Source organism: Erpetoichthys calabaricus, chromosome 9 (assembly GCF_900747795.2).
Source record: "Erpetoichthys calabaricus chromosome 9, fErpCal1.3, whole genome shotgun sequence".
Classification (NCBI taxonomy): domain Eukaryota; kingdom Metazoa; phylum Chordata; class Cladistia; order Polypteriformes; family Polypteridae; genus Erpetoichthys; species Erpetoichthys calabaricus.
The window spans coordinates 138,929,336-138,951,782 of NC_041402.2; the positions used below are offsets into that span (position 1 = coordinate 138,929,336).

Genomic DNA, 22,447 nt, shown 5'->3' on the forward strand with positions numbered 1-22,447 from the left:
TCCTGTATTGCTCCTTCGCCGCCCTGAGCTGGACTCGGAGTTCCTTCTGCACGCGCTTGAGCTAATGCTGATCACTGCCTTTAAAAGCCCTTTTCTTCTGGTTCAAAAGGCCCTTGATGTCACTTGTAATCCATGGCTTGTTGTTAGCATAGCAGTGTACAGTTCTTACTGGAACTACAATGTCCATACAGAAGTTGATGTAGTCAGTAGTGCAGTCAACAACCTCCTCAATGTTCTCACTATGTGATCCCTGCAGGATATCCCTGTAGTTCCAAAGCAGTCTCTAAGAGCCTTCTCTGCCTCAGGGGACCATTTTCTGAATGAGCGTGTGGTTGTAGGTAGGACCCTCACTCTTGGTTTGTAGTGAGGCTGAAGCAGAACCAGCTTGCCCAAGCGCAGGCAGCGGGGTGGCGCTGTATGCGTCTTTAACGTTTGCATACAGTAAGTCAATAGTCTTATTTCCCCGGGTGTTAACATCACCTGCCTTCTCCCAGTATGTGGATTTTTTTGTCCAGCGTCACATGGTTAAAATCTCCAGCAATTGGTACAAGCGCCTCAGGGTGCTGCGTTTGTAACTTAGCAACAGCAGAATGGATGATGTCACTCGCTGTCTCCACGACCGCCCAAGGAGGGATGTAAACAGCAACAACAATGACGTGTCCAAACTCTCTGGGCAAGTAATAGGGACGCAAACCTACGGCCAACAGTTCAATGTCCCTGCAGCAAGTGAAGACTTTGACGTTAACATGTCCAGAGTTACATCCTCTTGTATTGGCATAGAGTGCAAGTCCACCTTCTTTCTGCTTTCCGCAGGTACTTGCGTCTCTGTCAGCTCTAACTGTGCTAAACCCGGGTAGCTCCACATTAGCATCTGGGATGTTGGTAGTTAGCCACGTTTCGCAAAAGCACAACAAACTGCGTTCTCTGTAGGTTCTGACATTTTTCACCAGCGTAGCCAGTTCGTCGATCATATTTGATATTGAGTTCACATTTCCCAGGATCACAGAAGGCACCGAAGGCTTGAAACGCCACTTTCTCGCAAGCCGCTTCATTTTTAGCTTTGTGCCGGCTCTGCTGCCACGATACCGCCTTCTTACCTCGTCGGGTAAATAGGGAACCACACCGGCACTGGCATTTGTTGTCAGCACTCAAAGTTGAGTACTTGAATAGACGAGTGTCGGCGTGTAAAAATCCATGCCCACATTGATAAAAGTAAGAGTGTCCAGGAAACAAATCCACATAAATCCACAAATCCCGCTACCCAACCAGAGCACGTATTACGTTTTAAGTAAAACTCCTCAATGATATATGATACGCTTCCCATGAGGTGCTTTGCATACTTGAAAGCCCGAATAGCACATTTTTTGTTTGCTTCTCTCTCTCTCTCTCTCTCTCTCTCTCTCTGACATTCTCTGCTCCTGACGGAGGGGGTGTGAGCGGAGGGGCTGTTCGCACACTGGCCTAGAGGATACGGACGCTCCTCTAAAAAATGCTGAAAGACTACCTTTACATTGTACATCCTTGCAGCTGCTTTGTCCGGCGGTGCTTTGCATACTTAAAAGCCGAACAGCCCTATTGATCTTTGATTGTTTGCTTTTCTCTCTCTCTGTCTCTCTCTCTCTGACATTCTCTGCTCCTGATGCGCACGCCTTTTGAAAAGTAAGATATGTTTGCATTCTTTTAATTGTGAGATGGAACTGTCATCTGTCTTGTCATGGAGCACAGTTTAAACTTTTGACTTATTTCATGTCTAGAGGGCTCTAATAATGTTAAACGTATTTAGAAGGTCGTAAACAGGTTTTCTATGCTCTAACTGCGAAAATTTTCGATTTTATAAATAATCCTACTTCGCGGAAATTAATTTATCGCGGTAGAGTCTGGAACGGATTAACCATGATAAACAAGGGTTTTCTGAACTTTTAAAAGAAATGGGAGTACAGGCTTTGCAGAAAATTGAACAAATTATCCAACCCCCCAGAATTTATTTATAAACAGAGCAGGAGCTTGCCAATATGCACTTGAATGCAAGGTAGTAGTTGGGTGGGATTCCAACAACATCCACTGAAGGGTTGTAAATACACCACTTATACAGTATACAGTAATCCCTCGCTATATCGCGCTTCGCCTTTCGCGGCTTCACTCCATCGCGGATTTTATATGTAAGCATATTTAAATATCGCAGATTTTTTGCTGGTTCGCGGATTTCTGCGGACAATGGGTCTTTTAATTTCTGGTACATGCTTCCTCAGTTGGTTTGCCAAGTTGATTTCATACAAGGGACGCTATTGGCAGATGGCTGAGAAGCTACCCAACTTACTTTTCTCTCTCTCTCTCTCTTGCGCTGACTTTCTCTAATCCTGATGTAGGGGGATTGAGCAGGGGGGGCTGTTCGCACACCTAGACGATAGGGACGCTAGTCTAAAAATGCTAAAAGATTATCTTCACATTGCTACCTTCTGTGCAGCTGCTTCCTGAAGCGACATGCTGCACGGTGCTTTGCATACTTAAAAGCTCGAAGGGCACGTATTGATTTTTGATGTTTGTTTTTCTCTCTCTCTCTCTCTCTCTCTCTCTTTGTCTGCTCCTGACGGAGGGGGTGTGAGCTGCCGCCTTCAACAGCTTTGTGCTTCGCATACTTAAAAGCCAAACAGCCCTATTGATTTGTTTGCTTTCCTCTATCTTTCTGACAGTCTGTGCTCCTGACGCTTCACTCCTTTGAAGAGGAAGATATGTTTGCATTCTTTTAATTGTGAGACAGAACTGTCATCTCTGTCTTGTCATGGAGCACAGTTTAAACTTTTGAAAAAGAGACAAATGTTTGTTTGCAGTGTTTGAATAACGTTCCTGTCTCTCTACAACCTCCTGTGTTTCTGCGCAAATCTGTGACCCAAGCATGACAATATAAAAATAACCATATAAACATATGGTTTCTACTTCGTGGATTTTCTTATTTCACGGGTGGCTCTGGAACACAACCCCCGCGATGGAGGAGGGATTACTGTAATATGGACATTTGTGTGTGTTTTCTTCTCCCTTTCAGATGATGCAGGAGAATCCCATTTGCTGGATGTCTCTTTGAATGCTAAATGTGGATACAAACTACGAAAGAACTATAGGGGTGACTTAGATCTGTTTGCATCCTTGAAGGCCTGCCATGTATATAATGAGGTATGAACTGACTTTCAAGGTACCAATTAGTCATCCAAGTTGTTTTTTGTTTTTTTTTTTGGGCAGCAGTCTGATCACTATACGTAATGTACACTTTAAAAAAAATAAGTAGGTTCAATAGGCCAAATTTTTTTACCTTTTTTTAATTAAAATTTTTTTTTTGGGTGGTTAAAAGATGATGTACAGCTCATGACCTGCTTACACAGTTCAGTCCAGTTTGCTGGTAATGGTATGAGATGGCAATTTCTAAATATGCAATTCTGCTAGATTTAATTTCCTTCCCACAGGGAGCCTGACAGCACTGTAGATTTTTTTTTTTTTTTTTTTTTTTTTTTTTAAACTAATGCAAGTATGGACCATCTAAGGATGAGAACAATGTGATCTGTACCATGATTGTCTAACGCTTCTGAAGGTTAATACAACTTTTAAGGCTTGATATTTCATATTAAATGCAACACACTTTTCCATTTTAGCAAATGCCTCAATTGGTTTGGTGCAGTGTCATGAATAATGCTGTTTACTCATTCGGAATTTAATTAGTTGAATTAACTCCAGTCATTCAATATGGTGTTCTCAAATTGTCTTGGGCAGCAACTCTGACTGGTGTTCTTGTTCATGTGTTCTCTCTCTCTCGCGCTCACTCTCTCTGTGTCTACACTGAATATATTTTTAAGTTAAGTTGAAATTTTACATTATGCATAGCCCTCACTACTTACTTAAAATGTAGATGTGGACAAGGCAATCAGGCTCTATCCTTGGCTTATACCAGACTATAGTTTTTGCTTATTTTGAGTAGGGCATTAGCAAAGTGAGGTGTTAAATGGAATTATAAAGGAACTCCAATCTTTACAGAACTTCAAGATGAAGGTGAAACATAAACCCCTCCTGAATGCTGTGACAAGAATGAGTTCTTTGCTAGATACATCTGTGTATGAATAACCTGAGAAATGCTATTGAACTGATTTATCTTAGATTGATTTCCCCTAAGTGCCAAGCAGTGCCAGGACCAAGTGGTGTGTGTGGTTTTTTTTTTTTTTTTTTTTTTTCTTCTTCTTGATAATCAAGTTTTTAAGAGCCCCTCTAAAACGGCTGTATATCTCAGAAGCATTTTGTACTAGAGAAGAATTCTTGGTCCTTCTGTGGGGCGTTTTGTAATGTTGCTGAATTTTTTTTTCTTTTAGGAGAACCATGTTTTCCTTACTTTAGAAGTTATGTTTACTCCATTAAATTCAAGCATGGTGGCAGAGATGGAAGTTTTTTCTTTTAGTTGCACCCAGAAAATGGAACCAAGTGTGAAAAGAAAAATAACCTGTGAAGAGGATTACATTGAGGTAGGAAGTGAGAGGTATCTTAAGTATAATCTATATATATAATTCACTAAGCCAGGAGACAAGTAGCCGACCATGGAAAGCACGGCAGTAGGGGCGTGGAGACAAGTAGCCGACCATGGAAAGCACGCCGGTAGGGGCGTGGATTATATAATTCACTAAGCCAGGAGACAAGTAGCCGACCATGGAAAGCACGCCGGAAGGGGCGTGGATTCACTGAACCGCCGACAAGTAAGACGCCAATGGCGCAGGCAGGAAGGAGCCACGCCCACCAACTCTTAGACCATTGGATACGACGAAAAAATCACAGTCAAGCCCACCAACTCGGACGCGACGCCTCGAAAAACATGCCGTCATTTCTGTTTGTCTGTGCCAAATTCCACTTGCAGCTCTGAGCTACGTTGACTTTTCATTAGTCAACCTCAGTGGAATCTTGGTTCACACAGAGGCAGCGCGAGAGACAGAGCCGCGTGCGCGCACACACACACACACACACACAGAGGCAACGCCAGAGAGAGACAGAAGCATACACAGGCAGCGCATGAGAGAGAGCCACGCACACACACAGAGGCAGCGCAAGAGAGAGCCGCGCAATCCTTTAAAACTGAAGTTAAAACACAATGAAGGAAGCAGTCTTTAAAAATCAATAAGCCCTGTGCCTCTTTTTCATTAGCGTCTCACCTGCTTCAGGCCCTGGAACAGTCGAGACGCTCTCTCTGCAGCTGACCTTCTCTGTGCCTGACTCCACTACTGTCAGTCGCCTGATTAAAAATGGCCTTTTCAATGTGAGCTATGGACCTGCTATACCACAGGAACACATTGCCTTCGAGCCTGCTCTCGCTCACTCTAACGTACCGGCTTTCTCTCTCTCTCCTCACTCACTCACACACTGCACAGGGGAGAAATGCCCGAAGCACGAGTCTACACTGTGAGTGCGATGATTATTTATTTAAAAATGGGCTTTTGAAGGGGAGCTGTGGACCCGCTATACCACAGGATCACCTGTGACATTGCCTTCACATTGTTTTCCTTTTATTTATAATCCTGTTGAGCAGATCAGACACCCAGGCAAACAACACTGAATAATCAATAGCTCCAACTACTTTGCCCGCCCCCACTCCTCACCTGAGTCGGTTTCATCTCTGTTCAGCAGTGTTTGCCAAACTCGGTCCTGGTGAACCCCTGTGGCTGCAGGGTTTTGTTCCAACCAGATTCCTAATCATTAATGCCGTTGAAACTCATCCGGGATAAGTCGGTTTTTCAAACGCAGCCGTGTAGCAGATTAGTCTAGCAAGATGTAATAATCCGAGATGAATGCGCGCCCTCACGCTGAGTGAAAAGCCAATATATATTGAGTCTACAAAACATGATCACCAAGTCTTTGATAGGCTGCAACAAAATGATGAAAGAACGGGCGCATTTTTTTCCCACAAGCTGAGTGAGTGGGTGTTAGTTAATTAGCAACTCGAAGGATTAAAAAACATTGAAAAAGCGGCGCGGATTGGTTTGCAGCATGTAAAACAGTTTGTTTGTCACGGATAATTTGCTATCCACACAGGGACGAACCGGGAAGTGAACCCACAATCTTCCACTGTCTCCTTACTGCAAAGCAGCCGTCCTACTACACTGCCACAAGGCAGTTAAACAATGCACCGGGCCACATGTTCATTTTTTCCCCTGTGCTTAAAAGACATTAAAAAACTGTTTTCTCAACTGTGACTCCCGAACAACTCAGTACGCAAAAAGCGGCCAGAATCGCAAACAACAATCAAAACTCTACGTGACTCACAGGTAGTGATGGGCCGTTCTATACTAAGGTTTCGACACTGTGTCGAGCTTTCGAAGCACTGCAGATTTTAATACTTGATCGAATAATGACATCTGTGATTTAAGGATTTCACATTTTCTTTCTCAAATGTGCTTACCTATATCATGGCAAAGTACAGGGATAAACCTTTATTTTCTGTCTACTCCGTTTTAATTAAGACAGACCAAACAAAACATTTAAGGCTATTAAATGTGATCTCAAGAAAAGATCAGGGTTAATTATAATATTAATAACAGGAGCGATTATAATGATACAGTGCAAAAGTAAATACTAATTGAAAGAGCCGGGAATGCATGAGGTGAGGCGTCTTATTTTGTTTAACTCTTGCTATCGTATAGTGCATTCTGCCTGTCGGCATTAGTTATATTTATATTTTTTAGACATCAGACACTAGAAGCTACTGACGAACCCTTCTCTTCGTTGTCAGTCTGTAGCTACGAAAAAATAAAAGCAATACGACTTTTAACAGACGTCATTGAAGTGTATCATAAGTTTCTGTAACGTTAATGAAAATGGCCAGAAGGTGTCACGTGACAGGTGAGTGTCAAATGCTTCGAAGCTTCTATACGATTTCCGACACATTTGCTTCAAACGTGTTGATGCTTCTCAAGGCTTCACCCCGCCCATCACTACTCACAAGTTACTGAACGAGAAATCAGCAGACTAGCATGACGAATGGGGCGTAATGGGCGTCCTTCCCCTCTCCTCCGGATTTTTCAAATGTTAATTTTTTCCCTGTGCTTAAAAATCATTAAAAAAGCGGCCTGATTATGCGGCGTATGGTACGCCGCGGGTTGGCTAGTATGTACTGTATTATACAGTACTGTGCAAAAGTTTTAGGCAGGTGTGAAAAAATGCTGCAAAGAAAGAATACTTTCAAAAATGGAAGTGTTAATCATTTATTTTCATCAATCAACAAATTGCAGTGAGTGAACAAAAGAGAAATCTAAACCAAATCAATATTTGGTGTGATCACCCTTTGCCTTCAAAACAGCATCAATTCTTCTAGGTACACTTGCACACAGTTTTTGAAGGAACTCGGCTGGTAGGTTGTTCCAAACATCTAGGAGAACTTACCGCAGATCTTCTGTGGATGTAGGCTTACTCACATCCTTCTGTCTCTTCATGTAATCCCAGACACACTCGATGTTGAGATCAGGGCTCTGTGGGGGCCATACCATCACTTCCAGGAGGACTTGTTCTACTTTACGCTGAAGATAGTTTTTAATGATTTTGGCTGTATGTTTGGGGTCATTGTCCTGCTGCAGAATAAATTTGGGGCCAATCATACGCCTCCCTGATGGTATTGCATGATGAATAAGTATCTGCCTGTATTTGTCAGCATTGAGAGCACCATTAATCCTGACCAAATCTCCAACTCCATTTACAGAAATGCAGCCCCAAACATTCAAGGAACCTCCACCATGCTTCACTGTTGCCTGCAGACACTCATTATTGAACTGCTCTCCAGCCCTTTGACGAACAAACTGCCTTCTGCTACAGCCAAATATTTCAAATTTTGACTCGTCAGTCCAGAGCACCTGCTGCCATTTTTCTGCACCCCAGTTCCTATGTTTTCGTGCATACTTGAGTCACTTGGCCTTGTTTCCACGTCGGAGGTATGGCTTTTTGGCTGCAACTCTTCCATGAAGACCACTTCTGGCCAGACTTCTCCAGACAGTAGAAGGGTCCCACTGGTTTCTGCCAGTTCTGAGCTGATGGCACTGCTGGATATCTTCCGATTTCGAAGGGTAATAAGCTTGATGTGTCTTTCATCTGCTTCACCAAGTTTCCTTGGCCGACCACTGCGTCTACAATCCTCAACATTGCCCATTTTCTTTGTGCTTCTTCAAAAAAGCTTGAACAGCACATCTTGAAACCCCAGTCTGCTTTGAAATCTTTGTCTGGGAGAGACCTTGCTGATGCAGTATAACTACCTTGTGTCTTGTTGCTGTGCTTAATCTTGCCATGACATGAAACTGTCTTCCACAATCTCACCTTGGTAACAGTTTGGCTGTTCCTCACCCAGTTTTAAGCCTCCTACACAGCTGTTTCTGTTTCAGTTAATGACTGTGTTTCAACCTACGTGTGACATTGATGATCATTAGCACCTGTTTGGCATAATTGGTACACCTGACTATAATCCTATAAAATCCCTTACTTTGTGCAAGTGTACCTATAAGAATTGATGCTGGTTTGAAGGCAAAAGGTAGTAACACCAAATATTGATTTGCTTTAGATTTTTCTTTTGTTTGCTCACTTTGCATTTTGTAAATTGATAACAATAAACAATCTATTTCTGAAAGCATTCTTTGTTTACAGCATTTTTTTCACACCTGCCTGAAACTTTTGCACAGTACTGTATATACAGTATATAATTGAGCTAATGGATAATTTGTAGTAATACACCAGCTCACATACTGGCTACAGTTTTTCACAACAAAACTGCACTTGAGTTACAGTAAAATTTGACTAACCAAGTTTGATAGCAACTGGCAAAGACCTGTCGTGGCAGTTTCTTTCCTGCAAATGCATATGGTCTTAATCCTGTATTGCAGTGCCCAGAATAGAAACCAACCCTGGGCAGAGTACCAGACTATTTATTGACTTGGATTATTATTATTATTTAAAACTTTGATAATATCTAGTATTTCCTCATAGTAGAAGCTTAGAATCCATTTAGCGTTCTCTCTGATTTCAGGTTTCCCTCATTGTTGATCCAGCTTTTCAGTTTGCTCTGGTAAGTTTTATTCATCTGTTTTGGGCTCCACTTTTTCTTTTAGTATGTGCAATGCATTGCTTCCTGTCTATAATTTAAAATTACAGTCCATTTAGCAAATACTCCTCGTTCTTTTGGGATCATTTTAAGGTTAAGTGGCATGTCCGTTCTTAAACAAAAATGTCTTTTGCCGACTATGTTCATTCTAAGACCAATCAGGTCTGGATGTTATCCCCTGTCTTTTTTCCTTTAGTATAATGCTGCAAAGGATGATCTGGATCCTTGGTATTTTGAAGTTCACTATCCTGATGATGGCACCATTAATGTGGACTATGGGTGGATTTTGGATAATGGAATTGGTCTTAACATCAGTGCCTTCAATGGTTGGATAACTTTCAGGGTACCAGTTAGCCATCCAATTATTCAAAAGAAGGTCAGTTAAAGTCAAATTTACCCAGTTGCTTTTATTTATTGGAAATAAAGTAGCAATTTTTTTTTATGTGTTTGTGTGAGTGAATGCTGGATTGCTTATGGCCATAAAATCTTATTTTAGATTTTGTTTGCGCATTAAGGTGTGGAGCTTTAGCACTGCTGCTTTTTAGTATCGGAATAGACCCACAGAATTAATTGAAGATGTTACTATTGATCCTATCGAAGTTTTGCATACCGAATCTTAACCCTGTAGTACAGTGTAAAGTACCAAGGGAAGCACTAGGCAACCAGTTGGCCTTGGAACATTTTGGCTTTGCTTTTAATTAAGGATTCTGTCACACTGGCCCCAAGCTAATTTTCTTCTCTGTACTTTATTTATGGTGGGGTTGTTTTTGATTGCCCCCTGGCCTCATATACCTTAATGCTTTTTTTATAATTTTACTTAACTGCTGCACCATTAAAAATCTTAATTACAAGTATGACTATTATGAATACAGGGACAAATTCCCTTAATAATAATTCTTTATATTTATATAGCGCTTTTCTCACTACTCAAAGCACTCTCCACACAGGGAGGATCCGGGAAGTAAACCCACAATCTCCTTACTGCAAAGCTGCAGCACTACCATTGTGCCACCTGTGAGGATGCCTTGCCTAGTACTGCCCACTACCACCAAAAAGTTCCAAGTATGGGTACTTGTGCGTTTTGCTAGATCCTCAGAAAAAAACCTTTTACATTTTATTTAACATTTTACAATAATATTTAGATAAGGGTGTAAAGAAATGTCTAAGATAAATTCAAGAAACACTTTGTTTCTATGTAAAGTGAGAAATCTAAATGTACAAATTCAGACTTTACCATCCCCGTTGATTTTGGTCATCACATGCATTAGGGAAGCAGGCAAACGGTGATCTAAAAGCTGTTACTCCATTTCTTTTTGTTTTAAGACGCATTAGTCAAGAATGACTGTGAAATAGGTCTGTAATCTGTCATGAATGATCGTTTTGGTTTGTGAGGTTTCCATAACTAAAGAGAGAATACCCATAATTTTGTCCGTTTTTTTGACATTTTATGTGCTTGATACTGTAAAAATACAACCAGGTAATAAAACTTCTCTGGTTTTTGATCAAGATATTTTCTAGTTTTATAGTACAGACAAACTGGCACTGAGATTTTTAGATTATGCCCATTATGTCACTGTCCCTGTGACAAGCAAATGAAAAGTTTACACTATGCAAAGTAAGCTTTGCTAGTTTGGTTTTGGCAATGAATGCTTTGTGCTTCTTTGCTACGTCCCTGATGGTAATCTATAGAAACTTAGTGGTGGTTGTGGTCTTCCAATTCTCAAGAATTCATCCCTTGTAAAATTTAGTGTGTTTAGCTTGAATGTTTCTGTAATGATTTAAATGGTCTGTAAAAGGGTATGGATTCTTAAAACTGAAAATTTTATGCTGTATTTCTTTTACCAGATCTGACAAAACCTCTCCTACTGCCATAAACCATGGTAGGACTTCCTTGTACAAGTTTTAAAACAAGGTATACCCATCGTAAAAATGCCAGTATAGATGCAACCATTATTAAAGGGCAGTTGACCACTGTTTAGGGATGGCACTATTTTTCATTATTTTGATCTCTTTGGCAACCACCACTTTAAAGAAAATCTACTTAATGTTTTTATAATGCTGTTTGGGGTTTTAACCTTAAACTGTGTTGCTTTTAATGTTGCATTCCTTCCTTTCCCATTATAGGATTTGACAAATCGCCAATTTCTTCGGTACAAAGTTGCTGCAAAGCATGAAGATCTCCTGATTGGATTGCGGTATGATTTGAGTGCTCTTTGTCCAAAAGGTAAAGCAGGTCTGCTTTTTGTTCATGTATGGTAAATCAGTCTTACAGCTAAATATAGTATAACTAATGTGTAGTATTCTACATTAAATCTTTCTCTTTAGTCTACATTCAATGCAGAAATGGCAGAATTGCCATGACTGCTGCCAATGTAAAGTTTCCTGTAAGAGGCGAAACCAGTGACCTTATCATTGGAATGATGAAGGATGGTACCATAATGTCTCAGCAAGAGATGGAAGATAACCACATTCACTTATATCTTGATGCACATAAACTTGGTGTAACCTATCCACAAAGCTTTAATATGGGCTATGATGTGGTATGTATCCCTTCATCCTGAAGAAAGTCTTAAACATTTTAATTTTGTCTATACTTTTTTTTTTTTTTTAAATTATTTTATTCTTGAATAAATTTTAATTGTCAAAGTGCATTAAAGCAAGTAAGCCATCAGAAGTGGTCCCTGAAGCAATCATTCAAAACGCTGATGTTAAGCTGAGGAATAATTGTAGTAATAGGCAATGTGTCTTCCTTGGACAATTAATGCATTAAGTGCATGGAAAGTTTGAAGGTTCTCTCAAGACCAGTACTTTGGGGTGGAAGATGTAGCAGGAAACAAAGTCAGACCAAATTCATTGTTTCCTGAGAAGTCTTGAAGGTGGCAAAAGGCTACATTTACGGTGTATGCATTTTAAAATGCAGTTTGCACTAGGTTCTACAGCTTTTATTATGCCATTTATTTGAATGCACACTCCTCTGTTTCTGCTAGGATCATATAGACTACATTTTTAGGAACTACAATATGTACATCAAACCAACATTAATGCTACAAAACCATGCAGACAAGTTTAACAGACTGAAAGCACAAGCTCTAGCGTTTTTTGTTTTAAATCAAGCACTAGAATTCACTAAAGCAGAATTGATTTACTGGGCAGGTGGTTCTTTGGCCATACAGTAACTTAAAGTATTTACCCCTTTTCACAATTTATTGCTGTACAGTATTTAATCACAGTAAATGTAATTTAGCTTGGTGTTTAACGTCTGAGTGAAAACTGATCTCTGCAAAGTGTTCTAAATTAAAAGTAAACGCAAAATTTGTTGCATAAGTATTCACCTGTTTAAAACCAATTGGCTACACCAGTGATTTAAAGGTTGCACACTTAGTTAAATGAAGATCATTTGTCGGTAACCAAGGGATTTCAGCTGATGGTAGTACATATCCACAAGTGTTTGGAAGGTGTAACTTCAGGTCCACATTATGGCCTAACCTACCAAATAAACACAACTCTCCTTACAACTGTGAAAACGTAATTGGAAAGCACAATTTAGGGAATGGAGACAAAATATTCAAGTCACTGAATATCCTTTGGTGTCCAGTTAAAGCAGTCATTAAGACTATAAGGCACAACTGTAAATCTGTGAAGCATGTCCTCTGTCAAAAACGCAATGCACTCCATTTTTGTGAAGTCCCCATTGTAAAGCATGGTGGTGGCTTTATCGTGCTGTGGGGATGCTGCTCTGTAGCAGGCCTGGGAAGGCTTTTGAGGGCAGAAGGGGAAAGTGACTGCAGGGAAATCCTAGCAGAAAGCCTGATGCTGTATGCAAGAACTTTAGATTTTTCTAGTAAAGCAACCTTGAGCATGGGAAAGGTACCATGTAAATAAAAATAATTATTAACCCCAAGCATAGCCAGAGCTACACAGAAATGGCTTTAACTCTGCCACTCCATGACATTAACATTTTAGAGTCCAGACCTCCAGCAAATTGGGGGGAAAATGCAGCCGGACTGTAAATGGCTGTTCACTGATGATCCTCCTGAAACTTGAGAGAGTGTGAGCAAAGCAGGGGAAATTTTTTTATCCCTTTTTTTTCCTACCCATAATTTAAGTGAATTTGATTTTGAGTGGCAAAATTCAATATTGGCATCTTATCTGTGACAATGAGCAGCCAACAAATGTACTGTATATGTCAATGCTGCAAATGCGTGATTACTAGCCTTTAACTCCTTCACTGAGAAGTCTTCTGTCAATATTCATGCCTATAAAGCAGGGAAAATTTACAAATGGTACAGTTGGTAAAATTTGTTTTTGGTACAGTATTCTGTTTTCAAGCAACCAAGGCCTTCAGTACAGTTGAAACTGTATTACAAGAACATGCTATTCTGAAATATCAGCACAAACTTATTTTCAGTATGGCATGGAGGAAATGCATTGTTTTCTCATCTTGGATTTGAGATGTCTGAAAGGATATAAATTCCTACACCAACAAGCAGTTGAGTTGCCAACTGCGTATAATAAAATTGCATTGTCCTCACAGGTGGCGCAGTGGTAGCGCTGCTGCTTTGCAGTAAGGAGACTGTGGAAGATTGTGGGTTCACTTCCCGGTTCCTCCCTGTGTGGATAGCGCTTTGAGTACTGAGAAAAGCGCTACATAAATGTAATGAATTATTATTATTTACCCTCCAAATTCCAATATAAGGCAAAGAATCTAAAATGCAAATACAAAAGAGGCCAACCCACAATTTATTTCAGTTTTATATTTTAAACCTCTGTGTTCTGATGCATCTAGCTGATGGAAGGATAATTTCTTTGAACATTATGTGGCCTAATTTTGTAACCATCTTTTCTCTTTAATAGAATGGTCAGTTTCTCTATATGCACCAGCTACACTTGGTCCACACGTGGAGAGACTTGGATGAGAGGGGTGATGTCAGCATGCTGATAAAACTACCTGGAGAGAGGTGTCTAGAAAAAAGTTTGAAGTCTACAAAGCCCGAGTTTGTAGGCAAGTCCTTTTTGGTGGGGCGAGTATTAAGCGTTTTCTGAGATTATCCTGTCGCATGCTTTAGAAGCACTGTGTGAGTCATCGGATGACTGTAGAAGTTATTTTGTAATCTGCTTCATTTTCTATTTTTACGTTCTTGTGTGCTTTCAGAAATGTTTTTTTTATTTTTATTTTTTTTTACCTTTTTTGACTTGCAGTTAAAAGCAAATATGGCGGATTTGATATAACTTATGGTCCTGTGCCTATTGACTATGTGTTGGCAAGGATTTCTATCGATGGTGTGACTTCTTATTCTGTCAAGGAAATTAAGGATTTGGGTGTAAATGTAACTATTCACAAGGAGCAGAAGACCCAATATGTCCACATTTGGGTACAATTTGGAGACTCCTTGGTGCCACACATGGTAAGCAGTCTTATTTGAGTTTAGATATGTATGAAAAAATGGAGAGATTATGGAGTCTAAAATCAGGTGCAACAAGTTGAGCAATGTTGTGCATGAAGTTAGAGAAATATTAGCATATTTAAACATGTTATGATAATGCCCTTAGCTTTCCTTGTGCCCAGAACCGTTGAAATGACAGTGCCTCTGGCCCCTGCTTAGGAAACCATACTCTGTGCTCTGGGATCATCTGTACCTAGTCATACTCTTTGTACATGGTGATCCTTACCCTTTGTCATTTTTCCATGTTAGCACTGTAGTCTCCAAGTTAGTCTGTTGTTTATCTCTACAGATACCATTATGTAAATGGCTCATTTAAATACTTCATAGGTGAATACATATCACAATGAAAAATCACATTTAGAAAACTTAGCCAAGGATACAAACTAAATGCACAACACCTAGCTGGGGGCGTCTGAATGTCGGCACACCTGCCCAGGGCAACATCTGTACTGCGCAGTAAAACTGGGAGGAAAAAGCAATCGCCCTTCAATGAAGTTTAATTTTGCTTTGAACGGAAAACCTATGTAGACAGGAGTTGAATTCTGTTTATTATCTGCTTAATCATTGGACCTTTCTTAAACGGTGAATATTGTATTACACTATGTTCTACCAATATTACTGCTGTACACTGTACTGTTTGGATGCACATATTAAAGTTAATGAAATTTCTGGGAAGTGAAAATACAGGTTTTAGTAAGGTCTTCTAAGGCTTTTACTATGGTATACCAATCCATTACCTGAATCCCTTAAACCCATTTAAAACTAATGTATGTTAGGGCTATATGTTGAAATTGGATAGTCAAGGTGAAGTAATATTTTCATGCCTATTTCTCGGATTACTTTATTATAATTATTATTATTATAATTATATTCTGTATAAACAATAATCCTGTGCATGTTGATTCTTACTAATCGATAACCACCTTTACTGATTTTTAATTCTGCTTTGCAGTTAGTTGGAAAGTCTACTCTTCTTTATTCGGTTGCTCCATCAGTTGTATTTAAGACTGCCAAGAGACCAGACATTACAGTGACTTCCAAAGCATATGCTCACAGACGTTCTATTGGTAAGATTCTTTTCTACTATGGATGAAAATACTTGTCATAGTTTGGTGTTTGCTTGTCTAATGCATGTTAACAACATAAAAGATGGCCACTGAACAAAGATGCTTGGTATTATAGTAGTATAGTAGGCCACTGTTCTTTAAACCGTACATACTGAAACATTTAGCAATAGCGAAAATATGGGGGGGGAGTGCGAGAAACTAGGCTATATAAAGACCGGCTGTAACACTGTATATGTTGTTCGGTGACTTAACATGCTATACTCTAAAGCATCAAATTGTAAATCTTCCTGACCACTGGTTCAGAATGAATCAGTTTTGTATTTATGTGCAGGTATTGCACATCATATTGAGTTATCTAAAAAAAAAAAAAAAATACTGTAGTTAGACCATGACTGCTTACTGAACAACAGCAGTTTGCTGTAGTATCCATTGTGTGGTGGTAATTTATCTTGATTTACATTAACATTTGCAGTACTCTACACTTGTTTTATAGTCCTCTTGCATGGCAGTGGTCAGACAAATGATTTTAAAACTATAATAAACATTTTAAAGTCCCTTCCTTTCAAAGATCCCAGAGTACACTAGGTAAAGGATCTCTTACTCCGCATTTCAGAAAAGGTGTGGAAAGCAGCTATGCACAAAATTCACTCTAGCTCCATATGTGCAAAGCATACAATTATTAACTTTAAATGCACTAGATTAAAAAATTCAATCCCCTTTAAGATTGTCCAAAATGTTTCCAGAGCAAGATCCAACCTGTGAATGTTGCAATTGAACTCCAGCCTCTCTGGGCTTCATGTTTTGGACACCAAATTAATATTCTGGACATAAATCTTGAAATGACTTGATTGTATGGAATGTTACTTGCTTTTAATAAAATCGATAGAAATTAAAAACAAAGTTTAAAATCCTTAAAGCAAAATCAGTTGTTCAAATGTCAGAAAATGTGCCATATTTAAGTGATCGGTTTGTACAGACGCCTGGCTGCAATTTGTATATAAATGACAAATGTGACAGATCTCAATATTTCCCAGGTCATAAGTAAGTAAGCTCCACTTGTAAACAGGATCCAAAAACATGCTGGTTTTGCATTCATGATTTTAAACTTCTCAGGCACAGGAAAGTTTTTAAATCTGCATTATCATAACCTATTGCTACACCTGTAGTATTGTTAACTTAATTCTGTCATGCAATTTTTCCACGAATCCTTTTTCTCAAAATACTTTTAACTTTGTCTTCCTAGTGCTGCCTACCTTAAAAGGAAGCTGTACAGAAAAGAGCATTTGTTTTAATGTAACCCGAGGGACTGTGGATCATCTGTGGACTTTTTATGTGTGGAAGTATCCCATGGTTCCTTCACCATCAGAAGAGCGGGGATATGTTTACAAGGATTATTTTACTCATTACACCATGTGTGTGGGTATTGAGTCTCTTTACCTCCTGCATCGGGTAAGTATTTCACTTGGTTTATCCAGTCATTGTAATTTCAGATTTAAAAAGGAAAAAAAAAATCTAGCCACCATGTACTTGCATACCCTGTAATAACTTTGTGTTGCAATATACAGTGTATTTTTTGCCTTTGATCTGAGCAAACACTAATCTTTGCACAGTATAGTTAAACGTGTAGTGAGGCTAATTCTTTTTGCTTCATTTTCAGAATTTAACTGAAAATGCAAGGTGGATGGCTCTGAGTGTGTCTTTCCATGATGAAAGAATGGGTCAAATAGTGGTGGCAGCAGAGCATATCTGCTCCTTCCCCTCTAGTGGAGAGCTAGGTTTGACTTTTACATTTGTGCTTTCTGAGACATTGTAGTTCATTAACTTTATTCTGTTTAAACATAGTACACTTTTTAAAATTTTATTTCTGTCTTGCAATATGTTACCCTGTCAAGAGGGTGTTGGCAGTAATTTTGTAACTACAAAGGAAGTTTTTTTTTTCATGTTGTAATGGCAAAACCATAGTCTAACTGAAAGCTCATCTTTGAGATGTTTGTCTTAAAGAACATTTTAAGTTTTAAATCCAGACAGTAACATGCAGAAATCGGCTTTTTCAGTTTTTCCATTCTAAAAAGCTTTATTCTTTGTACAATTCTGCAAAGATGGGGGTTTGTGTAAATCTGTAGTATTTCAAATCTGTTCCCCAGGTTAAATTAATACCCCTCTTCTCATTAATACACTAAAATGTGTTTGAACAAAAATGACTGTCTGAAATTGGCAAAAAATGTCTTGTAGGCATTCAAATTGAATCTTGCATGAGTTACAGTTGATAGACAAAAATTTGATAGACAAATTATTAAAGAAATAAGGTCTAGACTGAGCTGCCTGTAGTGATTCACAGCACACTTGCTTGAAATGAGTTTTAAAATGAGCTGCCCACAACCTTTTCCAAACCAGCATATGGCAATTTGGTTTCTTGTACATGCCAAATACTTTGCTCAGACAGAGTGCATATAAAGGCTTTGCTTATAGTACTTGCACATAATTGTATCTTTTTACTGACTTAATATAAATGAAGATTGGGCAGTGATTTTTTTAAAACCCTCTCAATAATGGCTTTTATTAGTATCTTAGTAAATGCCTGCTATTTACACTTAATTTGCTTGTTTTGGGGTGTAAAAGTGTCCTGGAAAGGCATTTTAACGTGTGTGGTTCCTTTTTTATATTTTTTTTTTAAATTGGTAGACAAGTTTTAATACTGGAAATGCCTACATTTAAGCCCAGATTCACATGTAAAACCCATGACATCCATTCATCACTCGTATCAAGCACATTGTCATTTAATATGGCCAAGGCAGGCGACCTTTGCTTCAAAACCGATCAAGCAAGAATAAGTTACAGGGTAAGTTGTAAGGGTAGAGCCCGTTCTTAATCCAAGCTTGTCCACTTGTATTTTCATTTCGTAGCTGGCACTGCACTTCTTTGTTTTTACAGTATATAAATTTTCAGTGTGTCTTAACTGTCCTTTTCATGGCAGGCAACTTGTTCGTATATTAAATCTGCATCATTCAGGCATGTGCTGAATATATGTCTGTGCCACAGCAATAAGTGCTTTTTCTACCAGTTTGATAGCTATTTTTAGTAACTGACATTCGCTAAAAAAAATGGGCGATTGAAAATTTACCCTCTGTTAACCTGAAGTGGTTTTAAGCTAATTATGAGAAGTTAAATAACAAAGTACCTAAATAACCCATTTCACGTTTCCTTACAGGCATATAAACACTGGTTAGCTTATCTGAACTTAGGGAGAAGTGTTAAACATAATGGCTAACATTTGCCCTACATTTGCATATTTCTCCCTGAGCTCTCTATTTGCTTCCCAGAATTCAATGCTGTTAATTATTCCCTTCAATTTGTTTAGCTTACGGTTCAAAAGATTAACAGATCTTAGTGGATCCTTTTTCTCACACTTGGCCAACACACTATAACACTTCTCACTAGCCCCTTAAAATACTTAATTCACCTATTTCTGCTTCCTCTTCCCCTAGCTGTCTGACAGTATGATGACCTCCATTGAGCTAAATTGCATTGTCGGCATTTCTTGTCCTGGGCTGTGTGTGTGTGTGTGTGCGTACATGTAGAATAAAGAGCCATTAATTCTAGGTGGGGTCAGTTTTTCCCAACCACTGGGTCCACTAGAGGTTTGTGAGTTGCAACTCCTAATGGGATTGGGTTTTGAAAGGCTTGCCATGGCAACTGTCATACTCAAAAGGGGGAGCCTTAATGAGTCGCACAGATGCTAACATGGAAAAGTTGATTATGACACCATGATGGTTGAAAAATGCCAGTCTAGGTGGTAAGTCCAGGAACAACATTCTGTATGATGAGAGAGACCCACAGTAAGAATATAGATAAAAAGATGTATAAAATACGCCTTTTTTTTTTGTTCTTGGAGGTTCATATTTAAAGTTTTATTTATTTTTTTTATTTTTTGCTGATTTCTTTTCCAGAATGCACAGTTGAAGGTGAGATGAAGGCAACTTCTTTGAGGACTGCTATGTCTGCTGATTCTGACCTCACATTGTTAACTCTGAAGGATCCTTTTTGTGGCCCCTCTGACGTCCGTGGAAGCCTGGCCTCCTTTAATTTTCCTATTAGCAGCTGCAGTACCACAAAAGAGGTGAAAAAGCACAGGGGAGATAGTGTTCATTTTTGCTTTGGGTTGATATCTTGCATAAAACTTTTTTTTTTTTTTTTGGCGTCCCACCCAAGTTGAAGGGAGATTTGATCATTTACAGAAATGAGATATCCTATGGAGATGAACACAACTTCACTCACAAGATCTTTATGTGAGTAGACTCATTTTAGTAGTTGTGGACTAAAATGCATGCTAACAAGTGCAGGGAATAAGGGTAGTACTGCCTATGCATTAAACTACTTTAGTGATAGTAAAGAAACAGGGTTCTGAAGCATCATCTGAAAAACTGTATATGTTAATGTTTCACATTATAGTGATTGCATTTTAAGCAGGTCTAAAACAACACAAACTACCCATAACGTGTTTTTGGAAGTTCTGAAATGAGCAGCACAGTAGGCAATGTTTCAATTAAAGTTTTGTTTGTGTATCATGATTCTGGGATGCTAATTTGATATAAATCCTGTTTATACTGGTTACATAGCATGCCTTTCCCTCAAAACTTAAAGCTCCACTAAAAAGTCTTTCCTCACTGTTCTCAGAAATCATAAGTCTGATGGTTTCCATAAAATATAAATCCTTTCTTATACTAAAAGCATAAATGTTTTTGGCATGCATTTTGTGTGTGTGTATGTATAAAACGTGTACAGAGCAATCAAATTTCTGCTTTGATTTAGAAGCTGAAGTAGAATTAAATCTTGTCAGAGTTCCAGTTTTTCCTTAAAATCAATTTGTACATCTTAAAATGAAGTTCGGCTAGTCAGATATCTTTAAAATGAGTTTCTAATATTGTAAGTTCATTTACATGCATTTTAAGATACCTTAAAAGGCACAGGAAGTGAAGATATGTCAAGTGCATTTTGAGATTTCACATTGATCTGGTATGCATGTTAAAACAATGTCTTATTTCTGAATCTTTTTTCAAATAAAGAAATTGGTTCTTTGGAAATTATTTAGTTATCTTAAATTTTAATGTGTCAATGCAAAGATATCAGAAATGTATTGAGTTATATTGACTAAACTTTGAGATTTAACAAAGTAGTTTTGTTATTTCAAGCTCTCCATGATAAATTATACAGTGTATCCGGAAAGTATTCACAGCGCATCACTTTTTCCACATTTTATGTTACAGCCTTATTCCAAAATGGATTAAATTTAATTTTTTCCTCAGAATTCTACACACAACACCCCATAATGACAACGTGAAAAAAATTTACTTGAGGGTTTTGCAAATTTATTTAAAAATAAAAAAACTGAGAAAGCACATGTACATAAGTATTCACAGCCTTTGCCATGAAGCTCAAAATTGAGCTCAGGTGCATCCTGTTTCCCCTGATCATCCTTGAGATGTTTCTGCACCTTAATTGGAGTCCACCTGTGGTAAATTCAGTTGATTGGACATGATTTGGAAAGGCACACACCTGTCTATATAAGGTCCCACAGTTGACAGTTCATGTCAGAGCACAAACCAAGCATGAAGTCAAAGGAATTGTCTGTAGACCTCCGAGACAGGATTATCTTGAGGCACAAATCTGGGGAAGGTTACAGAAAAATTTCTGCTGCATTGAAGGTCCCAATGAGCACAGTGGCGTCCATCATCCGTAAGTGGAAGAAGTACGAAACCACCAGGACTCTTCCTAGAGCTGGCCGGCCATCTAAACTGAGTGATCGGGGGAGAAGGGCCTTAGTCAGGGAGGTGACCAAGAACCCAATGGTCACTCTGTCAGAGCTCCAGAGGTCCTCTGTGGAGAGAGGAGAACCTTCCAGAAGGACAACCATCTCTGCAGCAATCCACCAATCAGGCCTGTATGGTAGAGTGGCCAGACGGAAGCCACTCCTTAGTAAAAGGCACATGGCAGCACGCCTGGAGTTTGCCAAAAGGCACCTGAAGGACTCTCAGACCATGAGAAAGAAAATTTTCTGGTCTGATGAGACAAAGATTGAACTCTTTGGTGTGAATGCCAGGCGTCGCGTTTGGAGGAAACCAGGTACCGCTCATCACCAGGCCAATACCATCCCTACAGTGAAGCATGGTGGTGGCAGCATCATGCTGTGGGAATGTTTTTCAGCGGCAAGGACTGGGAGACTAGTCAGGATAAAGGGAAAGATGACTGCAACAATGTACAGAGACATACTGGATGAAAACCTGCTCCAGAGCACTCTTGACCTCAGACTGGGGCGACGGTTCATCTTTCAGCAAGACAATGACCCTGAGCACACAGCCAAGATATCAAAGGAGTGGCTTCAGGACAACTCTGTGAATGTCCTTGAGTGGCCCAGCCAGAGCTCAGACTTGAATCTGATTGAATATCTCTGGAGAGATCTTAAAATGGCTGTGCACCGACGCTTCCCATCCAACCTGATGGAGCTTGAGAGGTGCTGCAAAGAGGAATGGACGAAACTGGCCAAGGATAGGTGTGCCAAGCTTGTGGCATTATATTCAAAAAGACTTGAGGCTGTAATTGCTGCCAAAGGTGCATCGACAAAGTATTGAGCAAATGCTGTGAATACTTATGTACATGTGATTTCTCAGTGTTTTTTATTTTTAATAAATTTGCAAAAACCTCAAACTTTTTTCACCTTGTCATTATGGGGTGTTTGTGTGTAGAATTCTGAAGGGAAAAAAATGAATTTAATCCATTTTGGAATAAGGCTGTAACATAACAAAATGTGGAAATAGTGATGCGCTGTGAATACTTTCCGA

At 39.2% G+C, this 22,447-nt stretch overlaps 2 protein-coding genes across 2 annotated transcripts in view; both read left to right on the top strand.

Moving 5' to 3' along the window:
• The first annotated feature begins 746 nt into the window (after positions 1–746).
• LOC127529231 (uncharacterized) lies at positions 747–14,143 on the top strand. The gene is made up of 8 exons (XM_051932243.1): positions 747–813; positions 3,041–3,168; positions 4,350–4,499; positions 9,026–9,064; positions 9,297–9,476; positions 11,225–11,324; positions 11,426–11,640; positions 13,955–14,143. Exons 1-8 carry the CDS (start codon positions 747–749, stop codon positions 14,141–14,143), a joined length of 1,068 nt encoding a protein of 355 aa, XP_051788203.1.
• A 156-nt stretch (positions 14,144–14,299) lies between these two features.
• The window catches only part of LOC114644859 (zona pellucida sperm-binding protein 2-like), a 36,359-nt gene continuing 28,211 nt past the window's right edge, over positions 14,300–22,447 (top strand). Inside the window, exons 1-6 of the mRNA XM_028792839.2 lie at positions 14,300–14,505; positions 15,497–15,611; positions 16,855–17,060; positions 17,269–17,386; positions 19,559–19,728; positions 19,821–19,897. Coding sequence (XP_028648672.2) covers positions 14,503–14,505; positions 15,497–15,611; positions 16,855–17,060; positions 17,269–17,386; positions 19,559–19,728; positions 19,821–19,897 — 689 coding nt within the window. The 5' untranslated portion in view covers positions 14,300–14,502. The remainder of the gene's footprint in view (positions 14,506–15,496; positions 15,612–16,854; positions 17,061–17,268; positions 17,387–19,558; positions 19,729–19,820; positions 19,898–22,447) is intronic.

Excerpts from the sequence above, each read along its gene's own strand:
- LOC127529231 (XM_051932243.1), top strand. The coding sequence starts at position 747 with ATGTCCAGAGTTACATCCTCTTGTATTGGCATAGAGTGCAAGTCCACC. Across the intron at positions 4,500-9,025 it reads GTGAAGAGGATTACATTGAG|GTTTCCCTCATTGTTGATCC; the intron begins GTAGGAAGTGAG and ends CTCTGATTTCAG. Across the intron at positions 9,477-11,224 it reads ATCCAATTATTCAAAAGAAG|GATTTGACAAATCGCCAATT; the intron begins GTCAGTTAAAGT and ends TTCCCATTATAG.